The sequence below is a fragment of the Alligator mississippiensis genome, chromosome 1, assembly GCF_030867095.1.
Source record: "Alligator mississippiensis isolate rAllMis1 chromosome 1, rAllMis1, whole genome shotgun sequence".
Lineage (NCBI taxonomy): Eukaryota > Metazoa > Chordata > Crocodylia > Alligatoridae > Alligator > Alligator mississippiensis.
In genome coordinates, this window is record NC_081824.1 from 401528540 (window position 1) to 401551441 (window position 22902).

At 41.1% G+C, this 22902-nt stretch overlaps 1 protein-coding gene across 3 annotated transcripts in view; it reads right to left on the reverse strand.

Moving 5' to 3' along the window:
- The window catches only part of TDRD3 (tudor domain containing 3), a 231762-nt gene that overhangs the window by 4649 nt on the left and 204211 nt on the right, over positions 1-22902 (reverse strand). For all 3 annotated transcript variants that reach the window (XM_059722891.1, XM_059722856.1, XM_059722922.1), the window contains exon 13: positions 5517-5650. In XM_059722891.1, coding sequence (XP_059578874.1) covers positions 5534-5650 — 117 coding nt within the window. In that variant the 3' untranslated portion in view covers positions 5517-5533. The remainder of the gene's footprint in view (positions 1-5516; positions 5651-22902) is intronic.

Genomic DNA, 22902 nt, shown 5'->3' on the forward strand with positions numbered 1-22902 from the left:
TGCAGTGGTGCTAAAACTGGTATATGTAGAGCTATGTGGAGGATGAGGAGGAATACCAACAAAGCCACTTACAAAAACCAACTAAGTACTTGGTTAGTAAAACTAATTACTCAAAATTCAGGCGCAAGGCAAAGAGATGCATTATCAATACTCACAAAAGATGGTGTGACTTAAGTAAGCTCTCTTTGCCCATGACAGACATTTGATCAACATTTAAAGATTTAAAATATTTTCTAGGTCCAAGAATAGGAGTAATGTAAACAGGCACAAAATGCTTGATGACCAAGCTGTGGACCACCAAACCATGTGGCACCCACAAGGACAGCCCAGCCTGAAGAAAGAGAGCATTGGGAACCTGAAAGCCATGGGGAGGCCAGCACTACGGCACAGGTAAGAAACGAGAAGGTAAGAATCAAAGGGCCCCTTGGGACTCGGAGTGGGGGGGGCAGCAAAGGCACCAGTCACAGGGCTCAAGTGCCTATATAATAATGCTGGGAGCATGGGAAACAAGCAGGATGAACAAGCGCTCCTGCTTGCACTAAACACCTATGACTTAGTGGGGCTAACGGAAACCTGGTGGGATTCATCCCATGACTGGGCGGTACATATTGAGGGCTATAGATTGTATAGAAAGGACAGGGTGGGGAAGAAAGGGGGAGGGGTTGCGCTCTATGTCAGTGAGCAATATACATCAACCCTCATCAAGACGGAATCCAAGGATGAGGAAGTAGAAGGATTGTGGGTTAGGCTACATAGGGGGCAAGGAGAAAGGGATTTGGTGGTAGGGGTCTGCTACAGACCCCCACATCAAGGGGAAGAAAGAGATTTGGGGCTCCTGAGGCAACTCTCGGAGACCATAAAAGCTAAAGAGGCGGTAGTCATGGGGGACCTAAACTACCCAGACATCTGCTGGGAGTCACAGACAGCAAAGTCCCACTGTTCACGCAGGTTTCTAACCTGTGTACAGGATCTCCACCTGACACAGGAGGTACACGGTCCCACTAGGGGGAATGCCATACTGGATCTGGTATTGGCAACGGGAGATGACATGGTAGCGGACCTCCAGATCGGTAGCCATCTGGGGGACAGTGATCACCTAATAATAGAATACACCATAAGATGTCAAGTGGGTAAGGTAACTAGTAGGGTGAAAGTGCTAGACTTTAGGAAAGCTGATTTCAATGAACTCAGGGGAATAGTCAAGGACGCACTGCAGAGTAGGAGATTTGAAGAAATGGAAGCCCAAGAAGGGTGGCTGTGCCTTAAGGACACGATCCTTCGGGCACAAAGCAAGACGATCCTCGAACGAGGCAAAAGAGGGAAAGGGGCCAGGAGGCTTCCCTGGCTGACCAGAGAAATCCAGGGCAGCCTAAAGGACAAAAGGGGAGCACATAAAAAGTGGAAACGGAGAGATCACCAAAGATGAATATACCTCCTCTGCTCGTGCTTGTAGGGAGGCAGTTAGACAGGCCAAAGCTACCATGGAGCTGAGGATGGCAACCCAAGTAAAAGACAACAAGAAATTGTTTTTTAGATATATAGGGAGTAAAAGGAAGGCCCAGGGAGGAATAGGACCCCTGTTAAATGGGCAGAAACAATTGGTGACAGACAGAGGGGGCAAGGCTGAACTCCTCAATGAGTTCTTTGCCTCAGTGTTCCTAAGAGAGGGGCACAACAAGTCTCTCACTGGGGTTGTAGAGAGGCAACAGCAAGGCGCCAGACTTCCATGCGTAGACCCTGAGATGGTGCAGAGTCACTTGGCGGAACTGGATGCCTTTAAGTCAGCAGGCCCGGATGAGCTCCATCTGAGGGTGCTGAAGGCACTGGCAGACATCATTGCAGAGCCACTGGCGGGAATATTTGAATGCTCATGGCACAAGGGCCAAGTCCCAGAGGACTGGAAAAGGGCCAACATGGTCCCCATTTTCAAAAAGGGGAGGAAGGAGGACCCGGGCAACTATACGCCAGTCAGTCTCACCTGATCCTTGGCAAAGTCTTTGAAAAAATTATCAAGGCTCACATTTGAGAGAGCCTGGCAGGACAAATTATGCTGAGGGGAAATCAGCACGGGTTCGTGGCAGGCAGATCGTGCCTGACCAATCTAGTTTCTTTTTATGACCAGGTTACGAAACGCCTGGACACAGGAGGAGGGGTAGATGTCGTATACTTAGACTTCAGGAAGGCCTTCGATACGGTATCCCACCTCATACTGGTGAACAAGTTAAGAGGCTGTGACTTGGATGACTACACAGTCCGGTGGGTGGCGAATTGGCTGGAGGGTCGCACCCAGAGAGCCGTGGTGGATGGGTCGGTTTCGACCTGGAAGGGTGTGGGTAGTGGGGTCCCGCAGGGTTCGGTCCTTGGACCGATACTCTTTAATGTCTTCATCAGCGACTTGGATGAGGGAGTGAAATCTACTCTGTCCAAGTTTGCAGATGACACAAAGGGAACAGCTGCAGGCAGACCTGGATAGGTTGGACAAGTGGGCAGAAAACAACAGGATGCAGTTCAAAAAGGAGAAATGCAAAGTGCTGCACCTAGGGAGGAAAAATGTCCAGCACACCTACAGCCTAGGGAATGACCTACTGGGTGGCACGGAAGTGGAAAGGGATCTTGGAGTCCTAGTGGACTCCAAGATGAACATGAGTCGGCAGTGTGACGAAGCCATCAAAAAAGCCAATGGCACTTTATCGTGCATCAGCAGATGCATGACGAATAGGTCCAAGGAGGTGATACTTCCCCTCTATCGGGCGCTGGTCAGACCGCAGTTGGAGTACTGCGTGCAATTCTGGGCGCTGAAATTCAAGAGGGATGCGGATAACCTGGAGAGGGTCCAGAGAAGGGCCACTCGTATGGTTAAGGGCCTACAGACCAAGCCCTATGAGGAGAGACTAGAGAAACTGGATCTTTTCAGCCTGCGCAAGAGAAGGTTGAGAGGCAACCTTGTGGCCGCCTATAAGTTCATCACGGGGGCACAGAAGGGAATTGGTGAGTATGTATTCACCAAGGCACTCCCGGGGGTTACAAGAAATAATGGCCACAAGCTAGCAGAGAGCAGATTTAAATTGGACATTAGGAAGAACTTCTTCACAGTTCAAGTGGCCAGGGTCTGGAACAGGCTCCCAAGGGAGGTGGTGCTCTCCCCTACCCTGGGGGTCTTCAAGAGGAGGTTAGATAAGCATCTAGCTGGGGTCATCTAGACCCAGCACTCTTTCCTGCTTATGCAGGGGGTCGGACTCGATGATCTATTGAGGTCCCTTCCAACCCTAACATCTATGAATCTATGAACCAGGGACCCTGGTAGTCTCTGATTTAAAAAAAAAAAATTGCCAGTTTTTGGATTTAAAAAAGGAACCCAAAGTCCACATTCCCCCATGATTAAAATGAAACGCCTGGGTGCGCGCATGTGTGTATTGGTGGCATTTCATTTTAATCATGGAAACATGTGGATTTTGGGTTACTTTTTTAATTAAAAAATTGGGAATTTTCTTTTAATTGACTAATATTATGCTTGCTTGCTTTTTTGAGATTGTATGGTTTCTTTTAAATTAGTGTAAACGCCAGACACATTTTCCAGGGATGATGAGTCATCTGAATGTTAAAAATGCTAAATTAATAAATTATAGCTGCAAACAAGCATTTATGAAAACTTCAAACAATGGTGAAGATTTTTAGGACCTGCTTTATGCTGAAATTGGGCAGCCATTCACTAACTAGATAAGCACAAAGTTGTCTCCAAATGTAGGAGCTGTGGGTTCTCTTCTAGGGGTTAGTAAGTCTTAAAGAAACTGAAGTTTGGACTCTTAGACAAAAGTAGGCAAGACTGAAATCAGTAGCTGATGGGCCTATGTATCTGAAGGGAGAATTTGACCTTATAGGCAAGGAATGAGGGAAGAGATATCTGTCTAAGAAAAAAAATAACCTGAAAGTAAACAGAAGGAATCCAGGGGAAGGCAGCTTTCTCCACATATGCGCATATAAAGCACTTATCAATGTAAACATGTCAAGCAAGAATTATAATCCATCATGAGCAGTTTTTCAAAAGCATAACTGTTGGGGCACGGGGTTTGTTTCATTTTTTTCTATTTTTCCTGTAGGATACAGTCAATCATTTCTTCCAACAACACATACTATAAAAACAGAAACCTATTTTATCCTCTATAATGTATTTCCATATTCACAAGAGTATATAGAACAAAAATTCCAAAATATGGTTTAATATATCTAGTTGCAAGAAATTATTTCTGAATTAGACAGCAACTACAAAAGTTAAAAGATGATATAGTATTCTGTTCTATTAATCAACTTGATGAAATAGTATAAAAATAAAAAACTTCTGAAGATAGAATAGTTATTAAATCAAATATTTTGAAAGCCAACAACACAAAATACATATACTGAGCTATAAAAATATCTATGTGGTAAGCACTGAATTTTGACCTCATGTCTTATAATTAGGGATCTACCTACGTTGTGCTGGAAGTGTGCTGCACAGAGACTCCTTTAATCTTGCTCTTTTTGTTGCACTCCCTTCCCCACAACCAGATTGGCCAAAGGAACTTGATGGCCCCGCTGCTCGCCATTCATTCACGACTGGTCAGGAGGTAAAAACCTTCATTTTAAACAGGCCACAATTTTTGCCTCCTGCTGCTTGCTACTGACTGGCTGGAAGGCAAAACCTGTGGCATATATAAAACCGTGCATTTTACCTCCCAGCCAATCAGGAGTTAACAATGAGGCTGCCAGGGCCCCACTGCCATATCAGAAGCTAAGGGAGATTGGGGGAGCATGTATGGTGAAAAGAGCAAAGAACCACTGTGCAGCACACTTCTGGCATGATTTAGGTAGATCCTTTCTTAAAATACCTCTGAAGAATTCCATTATTCCAATATAAAGCAGGCTATATCATGTACAGCAAAAGCTTTGTTATCCAGCACCCACGGTGAATGGGGGGTGCTGGATAACAAAATATGCCAGTTAACTGAGCGGCCCGAACAGGCGTCTTTACCTGTTCGGGCTACCACCCCTCCCGTCGCATCGCCACCCCTCCTGCAGGCCCAGAGGGACAGTGAGGTGAACCCCGTGCAGGTCGTTTTGCCCCAGGCCATGGGGGCTTGGCGAAACCAGAAGTGCCACGGTGGGCACTTCTGGTTTTGCTTTTACCTCACAAGCCAGCATGCTGATTAATGGTGCATGCTGGCTTGTAAGGTGCTGGTTAAGGCAGCTTTTACTGTGTTATTGTTTGTTTATTAATTTTTTTTATGAGAAACCCATTTCTAAGGAATTCTAACCTGTAAAACTGTGCCTTTATAAATTACTGTAAATTATTTTATTTCTTTAATCTATTCATTAATGCAGTGTGGTAGAACTCAAGGCAATCCTGTCATTGACAAAATTGCAATAACATATCGCGTAAAGATTTTCCTTTCCTTTAACTGAGTAACAGTAAGGTACGGACCCATTCAACATAAATTTGTTGAAATCAAAACCACAATATTTTCCTACAACATATTTACCTTTATATTTCCTATATTCAGTTTCTAGCCCTTGGGGGTTGATAAAATTGTTGGGTAGGTCGTGTAGACCTTCTTGGTTGACCATCACCTCCTCTGCGGAACTCTAGAGTTTGTTCATAAGTTTCTTCTTCCTCCTGTAGGTAAACAAAATTATTTTAAATGCACAAGCATGCTATTACATTAAACACAAACAGAAACTGCTGTTTTGCACTGATCATCGCTTAGGGAAACAACCATTGACATAAAAACTCCTACATTAGTCTACTTTATCAAAACTAGGAAATAAGATAAATAGCTCCTATTTAGACAAACAAGTAAATCAGATAAATAGCTCCCATCTATTAGACAGACAAGTCTCAATACTGTAGCTCACAAGTAGGAGAAAAAGCAGAAAAGTATAATTGAACTGCAATAGTATCAAAACTTTCTTCATCAATGTTAGACTCCCATACATAATAATGCAAAAATGTTCTATTTATTGTAATAAATTGCTTAAGAACTTAAGCAATCTCCACTGGGTAAATTTACTGCTTAATGTTACTTACTCTAACTCTGATAAGGACCAAGATGGTATGAGTTAGCAGACAATTGGCAGCAAATGAATTTGCCGTGTGTGTGCGTGCATGCGCGCACATACATGCATGCACAAATACATACAAACATACAAACACACAAACTTTAAATTAAAATTTTTAAACAGGCATGTCAGGCTCTTATTCAGTGCCTGGAAATTTAAGTTACTGCCATAACCTGAGTGTGATTTGCCCATGGTTTTAGTACAATGCCCATAATTAATTTCACAGTTAAATTATAATGGTTATGTGAATTCTTTCAGTCCAGTGAAACTTTTCATGAGTGCTTATAACACTTCTGAAAAAAGATGAATTAATAAAAAGGTGAAAATGCAGGTGATGCATAGGTTAGGGGAGAGGACGTCTGAGGGATTTAAGCTCTCCCAACTTTTTTGTGTGATGATACAGCCCTTTCTCCTTTCAATTTCTTAAAATAGACAACCCCCATTTAGCACTGTTAACTGGTTCCCAAAAAAGCAGAGTGTTAAGAGAAATAGCGTTAAGGGAAACCAAAAGTTTTTGACGAACCAAGATGGTCACCATGAGCGTTATAATGAAACTCGCTGAGCACTAAGTGGAATTGGGTATCAATATAAAATGAGCATTATAGCAAAATAGTGCTTAGTGAAGCAGCATTAAGTGGGGATTGCCTGTACCTAACTTTAGTAATGTTTAACTTTTAGCAGGGCATATTTTTAATTATTTTTTCTTCATCTTTTATATTACAGATTAAATAAATGCCTTGGACATTACACAATTTCACAAAATTGCACAGAATGAATAGGGTTTATACCCTATTCATTCTGTGCAATTTTGTGAAATTTTGTGAAATTAAATTCCTTCCGATCCAAATTTAAATCTGGTGTGCTACTCTTCATGAAGAGTTGTCAACTTGGCTTAATATCATAGGCCTTTGCTGGTCTGAGATCTGGATATTATCAGGGTTTCACCATTTATGCAAACCTCCCCCACAAATAGAAATTCTTTTCCCAATGTGATAGAGACAACAAACTGAAGGAAGATAACATTGGCAAGTACATCAACAAAGGTTGGAAAAATCAACCCTAGAGAAATGAGACATGAGCAAAATGTGAATGAGATTGAAAGTCGGAAAATTCAAGCTATGAAATCTGGGAAGAAGAATTCAATTATACAGATCTGAGGCAGGAGATGAGAGAGAGGCATGCTAAGAGAGCCCTGCTGGCAATAGTAGACTGTAAATTAATTATGAGTTTGCCAGATATAGTGATGATAAAAATAGCCTTTGTATAAACAGAGGCATCAAGTAATGGTAAAGAGAGGCAATTACATCTAGAACATTGCATTCAGTCTGAGGCACCTTAATACAAGAAAGGTAGTGACAAATTACAGTGAATTCTGAGAAGAGCAACAAAAATGATTAAGGAGCTGGACAAGGTTCCTTGGGTGAATTTGATATCTTTTATTAGACCAACGCAAATGGTTGGAGAATAGTTATTAAGCAAGCTTTCGGGTTCAACAACCCTTCGTCAGGCTAAGGAAGCTTCAGCAGGTGGTATGTGCTCTTCCTGGAGCTGGAGACACTTATTTATGAAGGAAGATTAAAATACCTATATAGTTTAGTTAACAGGCAAAAAGTTAGCTGTCTACATTATTTAAAGGTGTAACATTAAGGATAAGAATTCTTTTTTTCAGATTACTCAAAAAGCTATAACCAGGAGAAACAGAACCCCAAAACAAGAGGAAGATATAAGATGAATATCAGAAATCATTCCCTAATCACAAGATCTATTAAATGTCATTCAACTGAAAGTGGTAGAGACGCATTATTTTTAAGATGGGTTGGAAGACTGAACTGGAATGGAGGAGGTACTAGAAACTGTATTTGAAGAAAATCCTGCTCTGCAGATTGGCAGCATGGCTTTACTATTCATTTTTAAGTCTGGTCCTATGACGTCTTAAAGAAGAATCTACTATGGTACCAACAACGGGCATTTAACAAAACTTCTGCACTGAAAAGTTTTGTGAAAAGCAGAATAATGAGATTCTGAAAAGTTGTAAGTTGTACGCTGAGATGCCTAAACAACATCTGATCTGAGCGTGGATATATTTTTACCCCAGCTGATGAGGAGCCATTTTTGGTTGATCCTAACTTGGTCTGGCATCATCCATGTCAGGTCAACAGGAAGGAAACCTAAAGAGTTGATTTCAGAACTAAACTGAATGATCCATAAGTTATTTTAGAAATAGTTAATTTAATTTTTCTTTTCCTTCTTAGTGTTATAGTTCTGGAGATGAAGGTTCCTTTTGTACAGATTAGACAGAGCTAAATTTCCAGAAACACAAATGAACCCGATTATCCTATAAATGGAAGAATTGTCTAATATAACAATGCAAGAGATGAAGGATATAAAGCACATACAGAGAATCTAAATCTTACAGATTTACCATATTCAAAGGCTGAGTACTACTGAGTTCTGGGATAAGAACTAATTCAAAACAATATACACACATCTTACAACAGTACCATAACATCCTTAAAAAAAACCCCAGCAACAACAACAAAAACCCAACATGAAGGTAGGCTGGAAAGGGTTGAATATTTTAATGTCTTTCACAACAAAAAGTACTCAAAATGTTTTGAAATGACACATCCAATAACTTTTCACATTAACTCTAGTAAGAGTTGGAGAGAAAAAGGTAGTTATTTTCATCATTTGAACACCTGCTCCTATTTTATCTACAAGACAAACTACTGAAGTTATACAATTAGTTCTATTAAAAGAAACACTGCCTTGAGTAAAAGATAGCACACAACCCTAAACTGAGAAAGTTAACAGTCATTGGACAACCTTGTGTCTTAGCCAAAAATTATTTAAGAATATACGTTGGAAACTGAGAATCTGGATATCTTGCCTTCTTCTACCTGTACACATTGAAGGTTTACATATTTTTCAGTTCAGTTCTGCAAAGGTTCTGGACAATTTTGCTGTTCACAAAAGATCTGCAACAGTGGCTGCATTCAGGACATACAGAACAGAGCCAGAATAGGAGCTTTCATTGCAGACAAATCTGTCAGTGTTCAAGATTGGGTTTTTGGTTTAAGATACTTTGATGTAATTCTGCTCGGAAGTATTTTCAGTTCTTAACAGATTCTTTATACCAGTCTTGTGGTTAGATTTGAGGATTAGGTTAAATTCTATTTCTGCCAGAAGCTCTTTTTTGGACTTTGGACAAGGTCACTTAAAAAGTCTAGTACCTTTAGTTTTCTCATTTCCAAAATGAGATAAAAGTGCTTGCTTACCAAAAAAGGGTATAAATATCAATTAATTAAGGAAGTTTTGTGTAGTTTCTTCCTTCCATATTGAAAACGTTTCTAAAGTACTTCCCTTCAGTGCCCCCTTTTTTATTTTGGGTAAAGTGCACGTCCCAGAGGCATGCACTCCCAGAAGGGAAACCCTGAAAATAAAGATTACTTACCCGCTTTAGAGTTCTGGACTCCAGAAGAAAGACGCCGACAAGAGAAGCCCACACAGTTCATCAGCTGCACCTATATATAGCTGGGGCCGGCGGGTGATGTCATGGACGATCACCGGCTGGCCAAGATAAAAGCCAGCACCAGCTGCAAAGTGGCAAGAGTGGGAGAGGAAGCAGAGGCTGCGGATGCTCTCCATGCCGGCGGTGGTCAGCGCTGACACAACAAAGGAAGCACTGATTGGGCAGGGATGCCCAGGCAGCAACGGCTGCTGAAGAACCCCACACTGGTCACGGGCAGCACCGGCGTGTGGGAAGAGACCCCACTCCAGGAAGAGCACAGAGAAGAACTGGAAAAGGAGAACACTCCCCACACTGGGCACGTATGGACTGGGTCAGGGGAGGATAATTAGCCACGAGGCAGAAACACAGGAAGCTCTTAAGTAGGGCAGGGAGCAGAACAGCGTTGAGGGATGCAGCTAGGTACAGGCTTCAGAGCAGAGCCAGTTAAATAAGGTGGTCCAGCCTGATCTTTAGTTTTTATCATGCACCTGCCTTTTTTTTTTTCTTTTTTCTTTTCTGTGCAGTCTTCCCTTTCATTTCCTACTAACCTGTGCCTACTCCTCAGTTGTCTTTGGTTTTATCTTTCTTAATACTTTGCTTGGCTACTCTTTGTTGAGGGGTCCGGGCGGCAGCCAGACACCTAGGACTGCTCACAAGAAGCGGCAGACATCTGGCAGGAAGCAAGAGTGACCCGCAGGAAAGGAAAATATCCAACTGACTCATAGTCCATGAGGAGAAGACGATGACCCAATACCTGGGAACGTGCAACGGATAAGAGTCATCAAGACCAGAGAGCCAGCCGCCTCAAGATCAGGTGGCCCGCCGGAGGCTGGCATATGGAAGACATGTAGGGGAGGTGGAGCCCAACAAATATCCGTCGAGATGACCAACCAACCTCGAGGGATCACCAACGGGGGACCCTACCACTGAAGAAACACTCAAAGTCATGGCAGGCGTGTTCTGGGGTCCTCCCCAGGGTGATCGGGTCCCTGTCAGAGGTTGCACGAAGCCTCCTTGTGCCCATCACCAGGTGCCTGCGCTAAGGCGGCGTGTGATCAGGTACTCGAAGCAAGGCAGGCACAGTGCAATATAGCAAAGACTAGTTCCTGACTCTTCATATCCTGCAGAATGGGGAGCAGACCAGAAGAAGCTCTGAGGAATCATTCTTGGAATAGGCATATCCATTGTGACACTGCAGTGCAGGACATATTCCTTCCACATTGGAGGAGTTAAGGGTTATGAACCTATATCTGGAATCCTGGAAGGATCCCTATGGTATCTGGCCTACCATCGGGCTTCTTACATTTCTGACAGTATAAGACTGACTTTTTTCCTCATAATCCCCAAGTTTAGAAGTTTTTAACTATATCCATGCCCTGCCCACACACAATGCATGCATCTTTTCCCTTCTTTCACCTAACAACTTTTCTATGTCAAAGCACAGTTCAGTCTAATAAACAATTGATTCCAAATAATGCACTATTATAAATCCTCATGACAGGCTAATACAATTAAAAACAATTGTTTTTCTTTACCATACCAGGATTTCTCTTTTTGCATTTTTTTTTTTGTTAGCAGCAAATTTAAATTATAACAACTCTTGCTAACCAAACAGCAGTTGAGTGAGACCAAGGAAAATAAAGAAATGGAGAAAGTCTCATCCAAGAATCTGATTTGGACAAAACAAATGCAGCCTACCCAATGAAATCCTTTTTTTCCCCGCTAACCACCGAACAAAATGAATTAACATTAAACGTAATTGTACCATGTATTTCAAGCATACCGAAATCGTGGTATGATAAGAACTAGGAGATGCCTTAATTAAAATTACAGACCTGACTACTCTCAAACTACTTATTACTGTTGTCATACTCCTGTTCTTGCAAACAACCTTAACATATACCAGCACCAGTGTTTTGCTAAACTTGTAGATAAAGCTATTACATTAAAATATTTCAGTACCTAGCAATGCCCCTTTCAGTTATGTGGCAACAAACTATATGAACTACAGAATACTCTAACATTCACATGATTACAGACACAATGAAACAATGTTTTATATTGTAACTGGACTTTAATACTGTCATCAAATTATTTGAATCTTGACATGGAAAACCATTTTATAGAAAAGCCTCCTGATTTTTGCAATTCCCATTTTTTGCTACTGGGTGTTTCTCTCATGGAAGCTAGAGAATTGCAGAGGCACAAGCTAAAAGTTTACATGTCAGGATAGTAAAGCTCAATGCAATCTAAAATTTCTTAGAATTCCCTGCCAAAGCCTTCAACTCTAAAATAAAATAACCAAACAAATGGTCCTTAAGGATGAAAAATTAATGCTGTCTGTAACTTCAAGATTTTCCAAAGCAGGCAGGCTGAACTGCAAAGAATTATGGCTGATTGTTTGGCAATCTGTATTGGCTTTTCAGAAAACAGAACTGAATCAGCCATTTCATTTTCTTAACAGACGAAGTCAGCCCTGAAGTTATTCAGAAACTGCCCGTATCATGAAAAACATAAGCCATTTCATAAAATTGTTGGTCTTTGTTGAAGAAAGAACCAGAAAGTAAATAATTTATAGAATGAATTACCTTTCAAATCTATAATGGATGGGACCTCTTTTGTACAGCTGACAAGCACTTAAGATTTCAAACGTTTAAGCACTTCATTGATCAGGTAAGACAAAAGAGAACACACAATATCTGGCCTGTATAAAATTTCTACTCCTTAATGTTGATGATTCTTTGATTCATATGCATGCCCCCCAGAGGCATGACTAATCAACCTACACTAAAACTAAAAATATGAGTATGGCAAATTGTATTTTGCTGTCTTTCCTTTATACATTGAGCGAGGAGATTCGGGTGCATACATCCCACTTGAGTCATCTTTGTTACAACAGTGAAATGTGAAAAATCATATTCAACTCATTTGAAGCTTTCTATGATAAGAAAGAAAGCTTTACAATAAATTCTAATGATGAAACAAGTTTTCCATTCAACAATCTATTTGGCTGCTCCTCTCTCCCTACATGTAGCTGGCACCGAGTCTTTTCCTACATTCTCTCCGACTTATATCTGTCTCTCTCTCTGTCTCTCCTGATAACTTCCCATCACCATCTAAGTCAGGGTGGGCAAAGTCCGGCCCATGGTAGACTCAAATTCCCAGAAGCCCCTGCCTATGATGCCCGTTTCCATGGAGACCCCAGCACAGAGCAAGGGTTTCCATGGAGATTAGCCCCAGCAGCTCTGGCAAGGCATGTGCGGCTGGGTGGGGAGCTGCTCCCTGGCACAGGAGTGCAGGCAGTGGATCACAGCTCTGCCCTGACACTGGCCCACACTGTCATCACTACAAGATCCCAGCCCTTGCTTTGGTGCGGCTCCCCATCCAACCATGCGCCCTGCCAGCACTGCTGGGGCCGGTCTCCATGGAAACCCTGGCCCCATGCTGTCATGGCCCCACCACTCTTGGGGTCTCCATGGAAACTGGCTGTAGCGACACAGGCAGGAACTCCTGGGAAATGGAGTCTAGCCACCAGCCAGATCCACCATTTTGCCCACCCCTGATCTAAGTTCTTTGCTTATGTCTTATGCCTTAATTCCATTTTTTGTTATTGGAAATTCTACATGACTTTAAACTATAAAATCTAGCATTGAGCAAAAGAAACAGTTTCTAGACCTTGTCTTCACTGAACACTATTCTTTCTGATCTTTGTTTTCCTCATCTCCTGGAATACTACACACCTTCTTCATCACAGTGCACATCTCTAGCCTCCTATGGCTATCAACTATGACCTCTTTTCCTCTCCAATTTTTTCCACTTTTGAAATTGCTGTTTATTCCTTCACTCTCCCTCTACACTCATACCCCTCTCTTAACTTTGTCTTTCCTCTCCTAGACGATCTATTCCTTGTGCCACCAACCCTAGCTCATTTCTAACAAACATTTTTCTTGTTCCTGCTACTAAGCAATGATAAAACAGGTTCTGGGATCATATACATGATTATAAATTTACTGTCCTTTTGGTTATGTTCTATGGATTCCAAAAATCACAGCTTCTCCAATGTTACTCATGACTATATTCACAAGTTTCTGTTTGCCACTTATGATACCATCCTAGATCCTATTTTCTCTTTTGTCCAGTTTTGTAGATGATCTTACTAATTTTTCCAAAGAAAAAGTACACATGATCTTCTATTTCCCCTATTCCCCCACCACCTCAAGAACATACTGTCCTCTTCCAATTTATCTGCCCTTTACTAATATACCATTATATATATTTGTCTGCCACCATTCCTGCATGTCTTTCTATTTTGTCTTTGTACAATATAAGTTTATCAGCGCAGAGATCATGCTAGCCTTTGTGAATGTGTACAGATGCTGGCTCTCTTAAAAAGAAACCTCTCCTGGGAGAGATTTAATTCTGTTTGTTCACAAGTTTTCTCCTGAAGTGCCCATTTTTACCCTGGCAGAAAAATCCTGAACATCTGTACACTCAGGGTTTTTCCTGGGGCAATGTCTGTACATGGCCAGTACACATAGCATCTGGGCACCTTCTTCCTAGACAAGACTTCTGAGAGATAATATAATCAGTATTAAATACATATGAAAAGCTACATAAGTATAAAGCAATTACAAAGCCCTCAGTTAAAAAAGCAAACAGAAATCACTACTGTTGGAACTATTTGGGATTAATATGACAGACAGACAGACAGACAGACAGACATCATTCCTTAGCTATTTACAACAGTTCACCTCTTCTGTATGGCAAAATAAATTAGGCACAGCTATCATACAGTAGCCTATGTGGGTGCCTATACATGAGCAGTAAGGCTGCTCCAATGCGCTGTAATTACAGTGCGTAGAAGCAGACTCGATTAATCGAATCTGCTGGAGCATAGTAATTACCAGTCTCCAGCATCTTGTGCATCAGCACCTCTGCGTTTAAAAATGGGGGCAGAGGCACTTTATCTAAAGATCCCGTCACTCCCAAAGATTGGGTATAAATGCCTATTGGTTTTCCTGTATCAAGAGTTAGAACTTTAGGTTGGAGCTTTCCATCTCTAAATGCTTACCTTAAAGGTATTGCATGAAATACTGCATGTGAAATATTGCTATCTAAATCATACCTCATAAGGAGATAGTTGTTATACCATAAAGAAAACACCAAAAAGTTATAGGTTAGAAGAAGGAAAGAAAGCTAAATTATACCTGAATTCTAATAAGGGCCTGAGTAAAATGCAACCGACAAATAAAGAGTAATCAGCTATCCATACTACTTTAATAATTTCCAGGGATAATTAAGTGAGAAATTAAATCTTAAATTTTTACATAAATATTAAGAGAAAAAAACATCATGCAGGCTTGAGTCTGTTAATGTAACAGGCATACAGAATATGACTGGCCACCAACACTTCAGGAAGCTTCAAAATACAAACATTAAAATAGTAAGGTACAAGACAGCATAGAAATGCCTGGCTACACAGCAAATTAGATAACCAGTTGCCAATCTGACTCATATTCATTAAGACAGTAGTTTTGGGGAAATGAATTTATTTTTATAAATACTAAAAAAAAATTAGGCAATCTAAAAACACCATTAACCGAATTTCAGGAATACCAAAACAATTCAGCAGAAGTTTAGTCAGACAGCCAACACAAAAATCCTTTCCAATCCTAGAACATCTGGGAAGCATAACCACACCAGTTTCCAAATTTCTAAAAAAATAAACTCTTCAGTAGCATACCGATATTCAGACAGTTTTAGACTGGGAGAAACAGAAGCAAAAATTAAGCCCAGCTGCTATTAGACAGGTAGCCACAAAATCTGTCATTTACTGGCATCTTTGTTCAATCTCATCACAAAGGCAAGAGTTTAACCAGCATGGAGGCTGAAATATCAGGACACCCACATAGATTGCGCTTACAGATTCATATTTTATGGGTAGCTTGAGAAGTTTGCAACATAAACCTCCCTAGCAACTACACTGCAAGAAAATTATCTGTTTTTGTAACAACAGAGATTTCACAAAGACTCCCTCCAATTTCCACTCCCTCATATTTAAGCGAATATTTTTTTCCTAAATTATTTCAACTTACACATGTATCGGTGACTTTTATTTATGTGCACATTGTCTTCCACAATCCCTCACGGTCCAAGGTGACGGTATTCCACGACTGTCTTATTCATTCGTCCAAAGATGGCTGATGAGGCTCATCTGGGATCGACAGACTCTACTGCAACTCAGATGCGTTTCTGTGTGGGTTGGGTGGTGCTGGATTTTTCATTTGGTCTGCGACACGCTGTTTCTGTCACACTCACTTTTCCAACTTCTGTCATTGTCATGAGGTTTCAAAGTACTGAAATCCCTGCAGCAGACTCTTCCTCCATTTAGGATGGCCCTGGGCTTTAGTCTCCCATGAGCAATGTAGGATTTTTTTCCTAGTTGACTTTGAGGATGTCCCTCAAGTGCTGTCTCTGCCCTCCTCTTGAGTGTACACCTTAGCTGAGCTGGAAGAATAAAACTTGCTTCAGAAGTCTGGAGTTGGACATCCAGACGATATGGCTGGCCCAACAAAGTTGATGTTGGATGACCATCACTTCAATATTCGTGGTGTTTGCTTGCAGGAGGGTACTAATGTTGGTACATCTGTCTTCCCACTGGATTTGCAGGATTTGCCGCAAGCAGCATTCAAGGTACTTCCCTAATAACATATGTACATATGCACACACACACACTTTGTAATTTCTGCTTCAGATAAAAAGTCACACCCTTATTCAGCATCTGCTTCTGATTCCACAGCTTTACATATGCTGAATAGCACATGAATCAGTGAATACTCCCATTACTGTAGCTGCAAATATTTCTAGGATAAGGTATTGTTCAGGATGAGTAAATGTCAATAGTAGGCCTTAAACGTGAATATTTTACGTAATCCATTTATTTAATTTTTACTTCTAGAACTTGTTACTATAAGAACTTTAAATAATTAGTTTCTTCAAAGATATATAGTTGTAATTCTCAATCTCTCTGTACACATGGTAATTTATATATCACACAGCCTATGCATATCTCTTCGTTTTTCAGTAGACTGATTAGATATTCCTAATTTTGACACCAAAATCTTGAATAATTTGTTGCCCCTTTTCAGCATCATCATTACTATAATACATTGATAAGTTTTGTATACATTAATCTAAATGTGGGCTTACTTTTAGACAGTGGTGTCAGAAAACTGCAGTTACAAGGAATTAGAATCATAGGGCATTTGTACATGCTTTAAAAAGCACCCAGTGCTGTGGTGTGTGCAGCTGTATAAGCAGCAAAATGCATGTTAGCGCTGAGAAAATGGCAGTGGTGCACTTTTGAACTAAAGCACTTTGGAGGTGCTTTAGTTCAAAAGCGCACCACTGCCATTTTCTGCATGTTGATGCTCATTTCGCCACTTATACAATTTCATGCGGCATAGTGCAGTTTGCATCAGCTCATGTGCAGAGCAGACTTAATTAACTGAATCTGCTCTCAACGGCAGATATCTGGCACGTCGTGGCCTGAAAAGGTATGTGTATAAATGCCCACAGAATCATAGAAAATTAGGATTGGAAGAGACCTCTGGAGGTCATCTAGTCCAACACCCTGCTCAAAGCAGAACCACCCACAACTAGATCAGTCCAGGCAGGATTTTGTCAAGCCTGGCCTTAGAAAGCCTCCAAGGATGGAGATTCCACCACCTCTCTTGGTAGCTTGTTCCAGCCCTTCACCATCCCACTAGTGAGAAAGTTTTTCCTAATATCCAACCTAAACCTCCTTTGCTGCAACTTGAATTACTAAGATATTTACTGCAAAAATCTTAACATAACTCCACTTCACTTAATGGGATAAAATGTAATTACTATATGATCTTGTAAGATTTACTGATAAACTTCCTGAGACTTTAAACAATACCTACGTAACTACTGTGCGTTAGCATTGTATGTAGGTCTAGGATAATTCACATCCATTTATAATGCCTCTACCTCCTCTAGAAAAGCAATCTTTCTACCTTACACTATTTTCATCTTATGCTACTACTTGAATGTACTATTGGACTTTAAGTCCTATTTCTATTCTTTACAGTACAGGCTGTCATTTTATGTAGGCTATAGATTCAGTTCCTAACTTACCTGCCGTCTGAACATGGAATTCCATGAGAACCGCCAGTCATAAAACTGAGCTTTCTATTTATTCATTTTCTTTTTAAAAATCTTCATTCCTGTGTTTGTATTTCCTGTCCTTCTGCTATGCTTCAGCTAGAAACCTTTACTCTCAAAAAGAACACTTCCTTCATGAGAATTTCAGTAAAAAGATGAGAGTAAGTAATTATAAAGCTGAAACTTCAGAAGAGCATACAGATGTGTCTTAACTCATTCCCCTTATACCCCAAGCCAGGGGTCAGTAACGTTTTTGGGCACAGCACCAAAAACACCTGCAACCTTGACTTGTAAGATGTTGGCGTGCCAGCAGTGGATGACAGGGGAACTGCAAGGGGCCCAATCCCCATTGTGTCAGCACAGCCCCAGCCCCTTCCTTGAGACACACATGCCATGTGAAGTGCCTTCGCATGCCACGCTTAGGCACATGCCATGGGTTGCCTATCCCTACCCTAAACCTTCCTTATATAGATTTCATGAATTTTCCTTCCCTGTTCTTTAACAAAAACTATGCATAAAGGGCACGTCTACACATGAATTAACGTGCTTTTCCTAACGCGCATTAAATTTAGTACCTCCAATATGAGGTACTAAAATGTGCATTAAGCTGTGCTAATGCACAGTAGTGCAAGTACACACTTCTTAGGTGATGCTTAATGTGCAGGATAGCAAATGCGCATTAAAGCACATGTGTAGACAAACCCACAGAGCATTAAATGTTCAAGTGAAATCCATATTCATTATGCCTGCTATTGTTTAAGCTTTTCAGTAATGATTTCATGGACTTCTTCATAACATAAGTTACAAGTTTCCTTTCCTAAAAATGGCAATTAAATTAGTCATGCAATATCTTTCCCCACTGCTTTTACCCCTAGTATGCTGTCAAAATTCAAGCAGTTTTATATTTACTTGTCTGGTCCTTTAATACAAAATCCTCTGATACATATATCTTTTGTGCATAGTAAAATATGAACCTTAATTTTGTTAGTTCTAGAACTTTCCAACCACAAAACCCCTTTCATTACCTCTCAAGTTAGAGATTCTAAATTGATAAATATTACCAATATTGAAAAAAATATAAAGCTGCATATTTTTAGAGCATTTATATTCTTGGCAGAAAATTTTGTGCTAAAAGCATCAACAATTTTGTACATAACTATCATTTTTAAATGATTCTCTGTTAGATCAGTATCCTGAATACAAAGTAGGAGACTATGTAATAGCCACCTGACAGGGGACTAATCATTTTTTTCCAAAAAGTAAATAACCTAAAGACAAAGACATAGAAACAAGTAGGAATAGAATCTCTATTAGACCTGGAAAAGTGTACAATAACAAAGGACTTTGAATCAAGTACCAGGATGTAGTGATATTTTGTTCTTTTTCTTCAGCTTAAAAGAAGGATCTATTTCCTGCACCTTGTACATCCCAATTAAGTTAGCAGTCCTGTGAACTTAGGATCCAACTCTACTACAGTAATTCTACTAGAGGAGTGGTGCCTTTTTGGCCGGCGGGCCAGATTATCAGTGCCCAGGCTGTCTGCAGGTGAGGTCTGACTCATGGTCCCAATCCGGCACAGGGAGGTTGCTCCAGGTCCCCATCCAGCCTTACGGGGGGTTAGGGCTTCGACCTGGCCCCACAGGGGGAGGCGAGTAGTGTGGCCAAGCCCCATGGGGTAAAAAGGCATGGCCCAGCCCAAACTCAGCTTTGCAGTGGGGAGGGGCCATGGTCCAGCCACATGGAGGGAAGGGGGGTTGAGTTAATCCCAGCCCAGCCTCACAGGGGGGAAAAGGGGCATGGTCCAGCCCCATCCAGTCTGGGAGGAGAGGCATGGACTGGCTCATCCAACCATGGGGGTGTAGGGAGCAGGAGTGACCTGGCTCCAACCCACTGCACAGGATTTGGGAATTTGGCAGTGGGAGAGGGAAGCCGTATTTATTGCCACTGCTCCCCCACTACCAAATTTCCTGATCCACGGGAACCCCTGGATACCTATCGCTCTGCAGGCCAGATGTTCAGCACCCCCTTCACTACAGTAACTATTCTGCCATGAGAGAATCAGTCCCCTAAAAAATTAAAACATGGAAGTTATATGTTTGTAAATGCAAATTATAGCCGATGGCACAAAAGCTTAAAATCTAATTGAAATCTTCACAAATATTTAATCCTGCAAGATGTCATAATATTCTCAAGGCAAAAAATCTTTACTTTTGCGATTTCCTGATAAATACCTATTTACCTTTATTATTGCACATTTGTAACCAGAGAGTTTCCTTGATATGTTAGTTAATAGAAAAATATCTCTTCCTTCTGCTAAAATGAATGGTTTTTGTACTGAGTTTTAAAAATGTTTTAACTATAATATTGACAATCCAATATTTAATAGCCTTTAAGTAAAAATGTAGTCCTCTTAGATACCAATTTTTTTAGAAAAGCAATTTGCTAATTAAGATGCAATGCAGATTTTCTCTCATCTCAAAAGAAATAATATGTAAGTCACATTATATGGCACACTACATTTGTCTCTAAAATACAGCTACTACCTTCAGGAGGAGAAAAAAAACAATATATGCTTAGAATCTTAAATCAAAAAGGTAAGGGCTTACAATCCAGCCAAGACAAAAAACTGAAGTCAGCCTGACTTCAATACCTGGGAAATTATTAGTGAAAACCATGGAAGAGTCCATATGTATCTGAAGAATGAGAAGGTGACCGCTAACCTCCAACATGGACTTGTTAAGGGGGGGGGGGGGGGGGGGAGGGAAATCAATCAAACCAATCTGATTTCCCTTTTTTGACAGAGTAGTCAGTTTGATGGGTAACAGGAAGAATGTACATGCAGTATAACATAACATATCTACCTCAGTAGTTATAGGAAAAATACAAGATCTGCTTAATATAACAGCAAGATGAAGCCAGCCCCAATGTGTTACCAATTGTTTATATTACAATAATCAGTTACCTATATAATCATCTTGAGCATCAACCACTCTTGGGCATAGCATAGCATCTTTCACCCCACAGTCTACTTTGTAACCTAACTATATTACATATAATTTGATAAATAATGAACCAGACTACAAGCCATAAAGGTTGCTATTACAGCAGGGATTCTCAACCAGGGAGCCACAAGATCCTTTAAAAGGTCCCCTGAAGCATGAGGAGGTAAGCAATGTATACAGAAATGAGCAATAAGCATAGGCTCAGGCTCATCCCTGCCTGACCTCTTCCCCTCTACAAGAAGCTAAGCAAAGCTTTGTCCCTGTTCAGAGACTCCTTCCTTCACGCAAACTGCCTGGACAGTGCTAGAAAGTAAACCCTGCAATAAATTAGTTTTTGAAATGCAGTGCCACTCATTTCATAAAAAAGCGTGGAAGGGTGCCTTCAGTCTAAAAAGGTTTAGAACCACTGTGTATGAGGAGCCCCTCCAAGCAAGAAAACAAGCCTAATTGAAGAATGAAAAGCTTAACACAAGTTGTTCCTGTAAAAAGCGCACAGTCCCAAGACTTAAACAGAGTACATCTGTCCTTTGGTTAGACTTTTTTCCAGTCGTACATGGCATTCTTACAAAATGGAGTAACATGGCTGGACATGGGGTGCTCAATCTCCAGCCCACAAGCCAGATCCTTGGGAAGCCATGTCATCCAGCCTGCTGGGATTCCCCAAGGGTCCAGAAATTTGTGGCAGTGTTAATTGCCATTCCTCAGCTGACACATTTCCAGATCTTTGAGGAGCCCTGTGGACCAAATAACATAGCCCTGTATGCCAGATTGTGCCAATACAAGGCTAGATCCAGACACACCGGGTTAGCCTGGCACACTACCAGATACGGGTACTTGGCATTGGTCCAGGCTGAAGACATATCTGGGCAGATGGGGTTAGTCTAGTCTGGCTCATAGCTGGATGTGGGCACAGGGTTGGTCCAGCATGCTAGATCAAACCCATGGACCAACCCCATAAAGGTTCTGGCCCATGGACTGATCCTGAGCCACTCATCCAGGCCACAGGCAAAGAAGGCTGGGTACTACTGGGCTAAACAGAATCACTCTTAGGTGAATACATAATTACTGGTTGAACTATATGCAAAAAGTAAAGATAAATGAAGTGATGGCAGACAGCAGGTCTCAAATGAGATTCCACAGGGTCTAGTGCCCTTAAATGTTTTTATTGTTGATTCCTACACACTGAAAGATGCAGAGGATCAGGTTGCTGTCACAGAAATAGAGCTTGTCAGTGAGTCTTTCTGATTCACTGAAGGGCTTCTCTGGAGGCAGAGGGGAAAGCAGCAGTCCCTTATCTACTGGCTAGAATGCGTACCTATGCAGGGACATTGTAGTACTCTAACTCAGGGGGTGGGGCTCTGCACATCTGCACACCCTATAGTGTTCTATTTTTGTAGCACTACAAATGAATGCATGTCTTAGGCCAAATATAATAAATAAGTTGGTTAACAAACTACATAAAGTTAATAGAATTAAGTATGTTTAGTTTGTAGAAAAGGATATCAAGATTAAGGGGAGATGATAGCAACCTTTAAAACATTTAAATGTTTGCCACAATAAGATGGAGAAACACTGCTTTAAATTGCCAGAGGACAGAACATAGGGCAATTGGTTTAAAATGCAGCAAGTCCTTTCTTAGATTAACTCTCTCCCTAACTACACCAGTCATAGGACATGGAATAAGCTGCCCAGGGAAGCTGTGTAATCTCCTTCCATTAAAGCAGTTGTTTATCAACTGGAGTACCAGGAGAACCTGCTAAGAGTGTGGAAACACCAACACCGCTGCTGCAGCTAGGGGGTCAGTTTTCAGGAAACACATGAACCACAACTAAGAAGCAGTGCATCTGTCTGCAATGCATTATGCAGGCAAGCATGCAACTTCTGCAGCTCAACAGTTGAGCTCCAGTGTGCCAAGCAGCAAGATATGGCTATCTTACAAAACCGTACCTACGTTACAACATTATGCAGGCAAGGCACTCTTTCAGGAGCAGTTAAACTAATTCTATATATAGATTTCAGTGCTGGAAACTTGAGACGTACGATTTCAGGAGAGTTGGTACAGACTAGAATACATATATACACACACAATTAAAATTTTCCTTCTGAGAT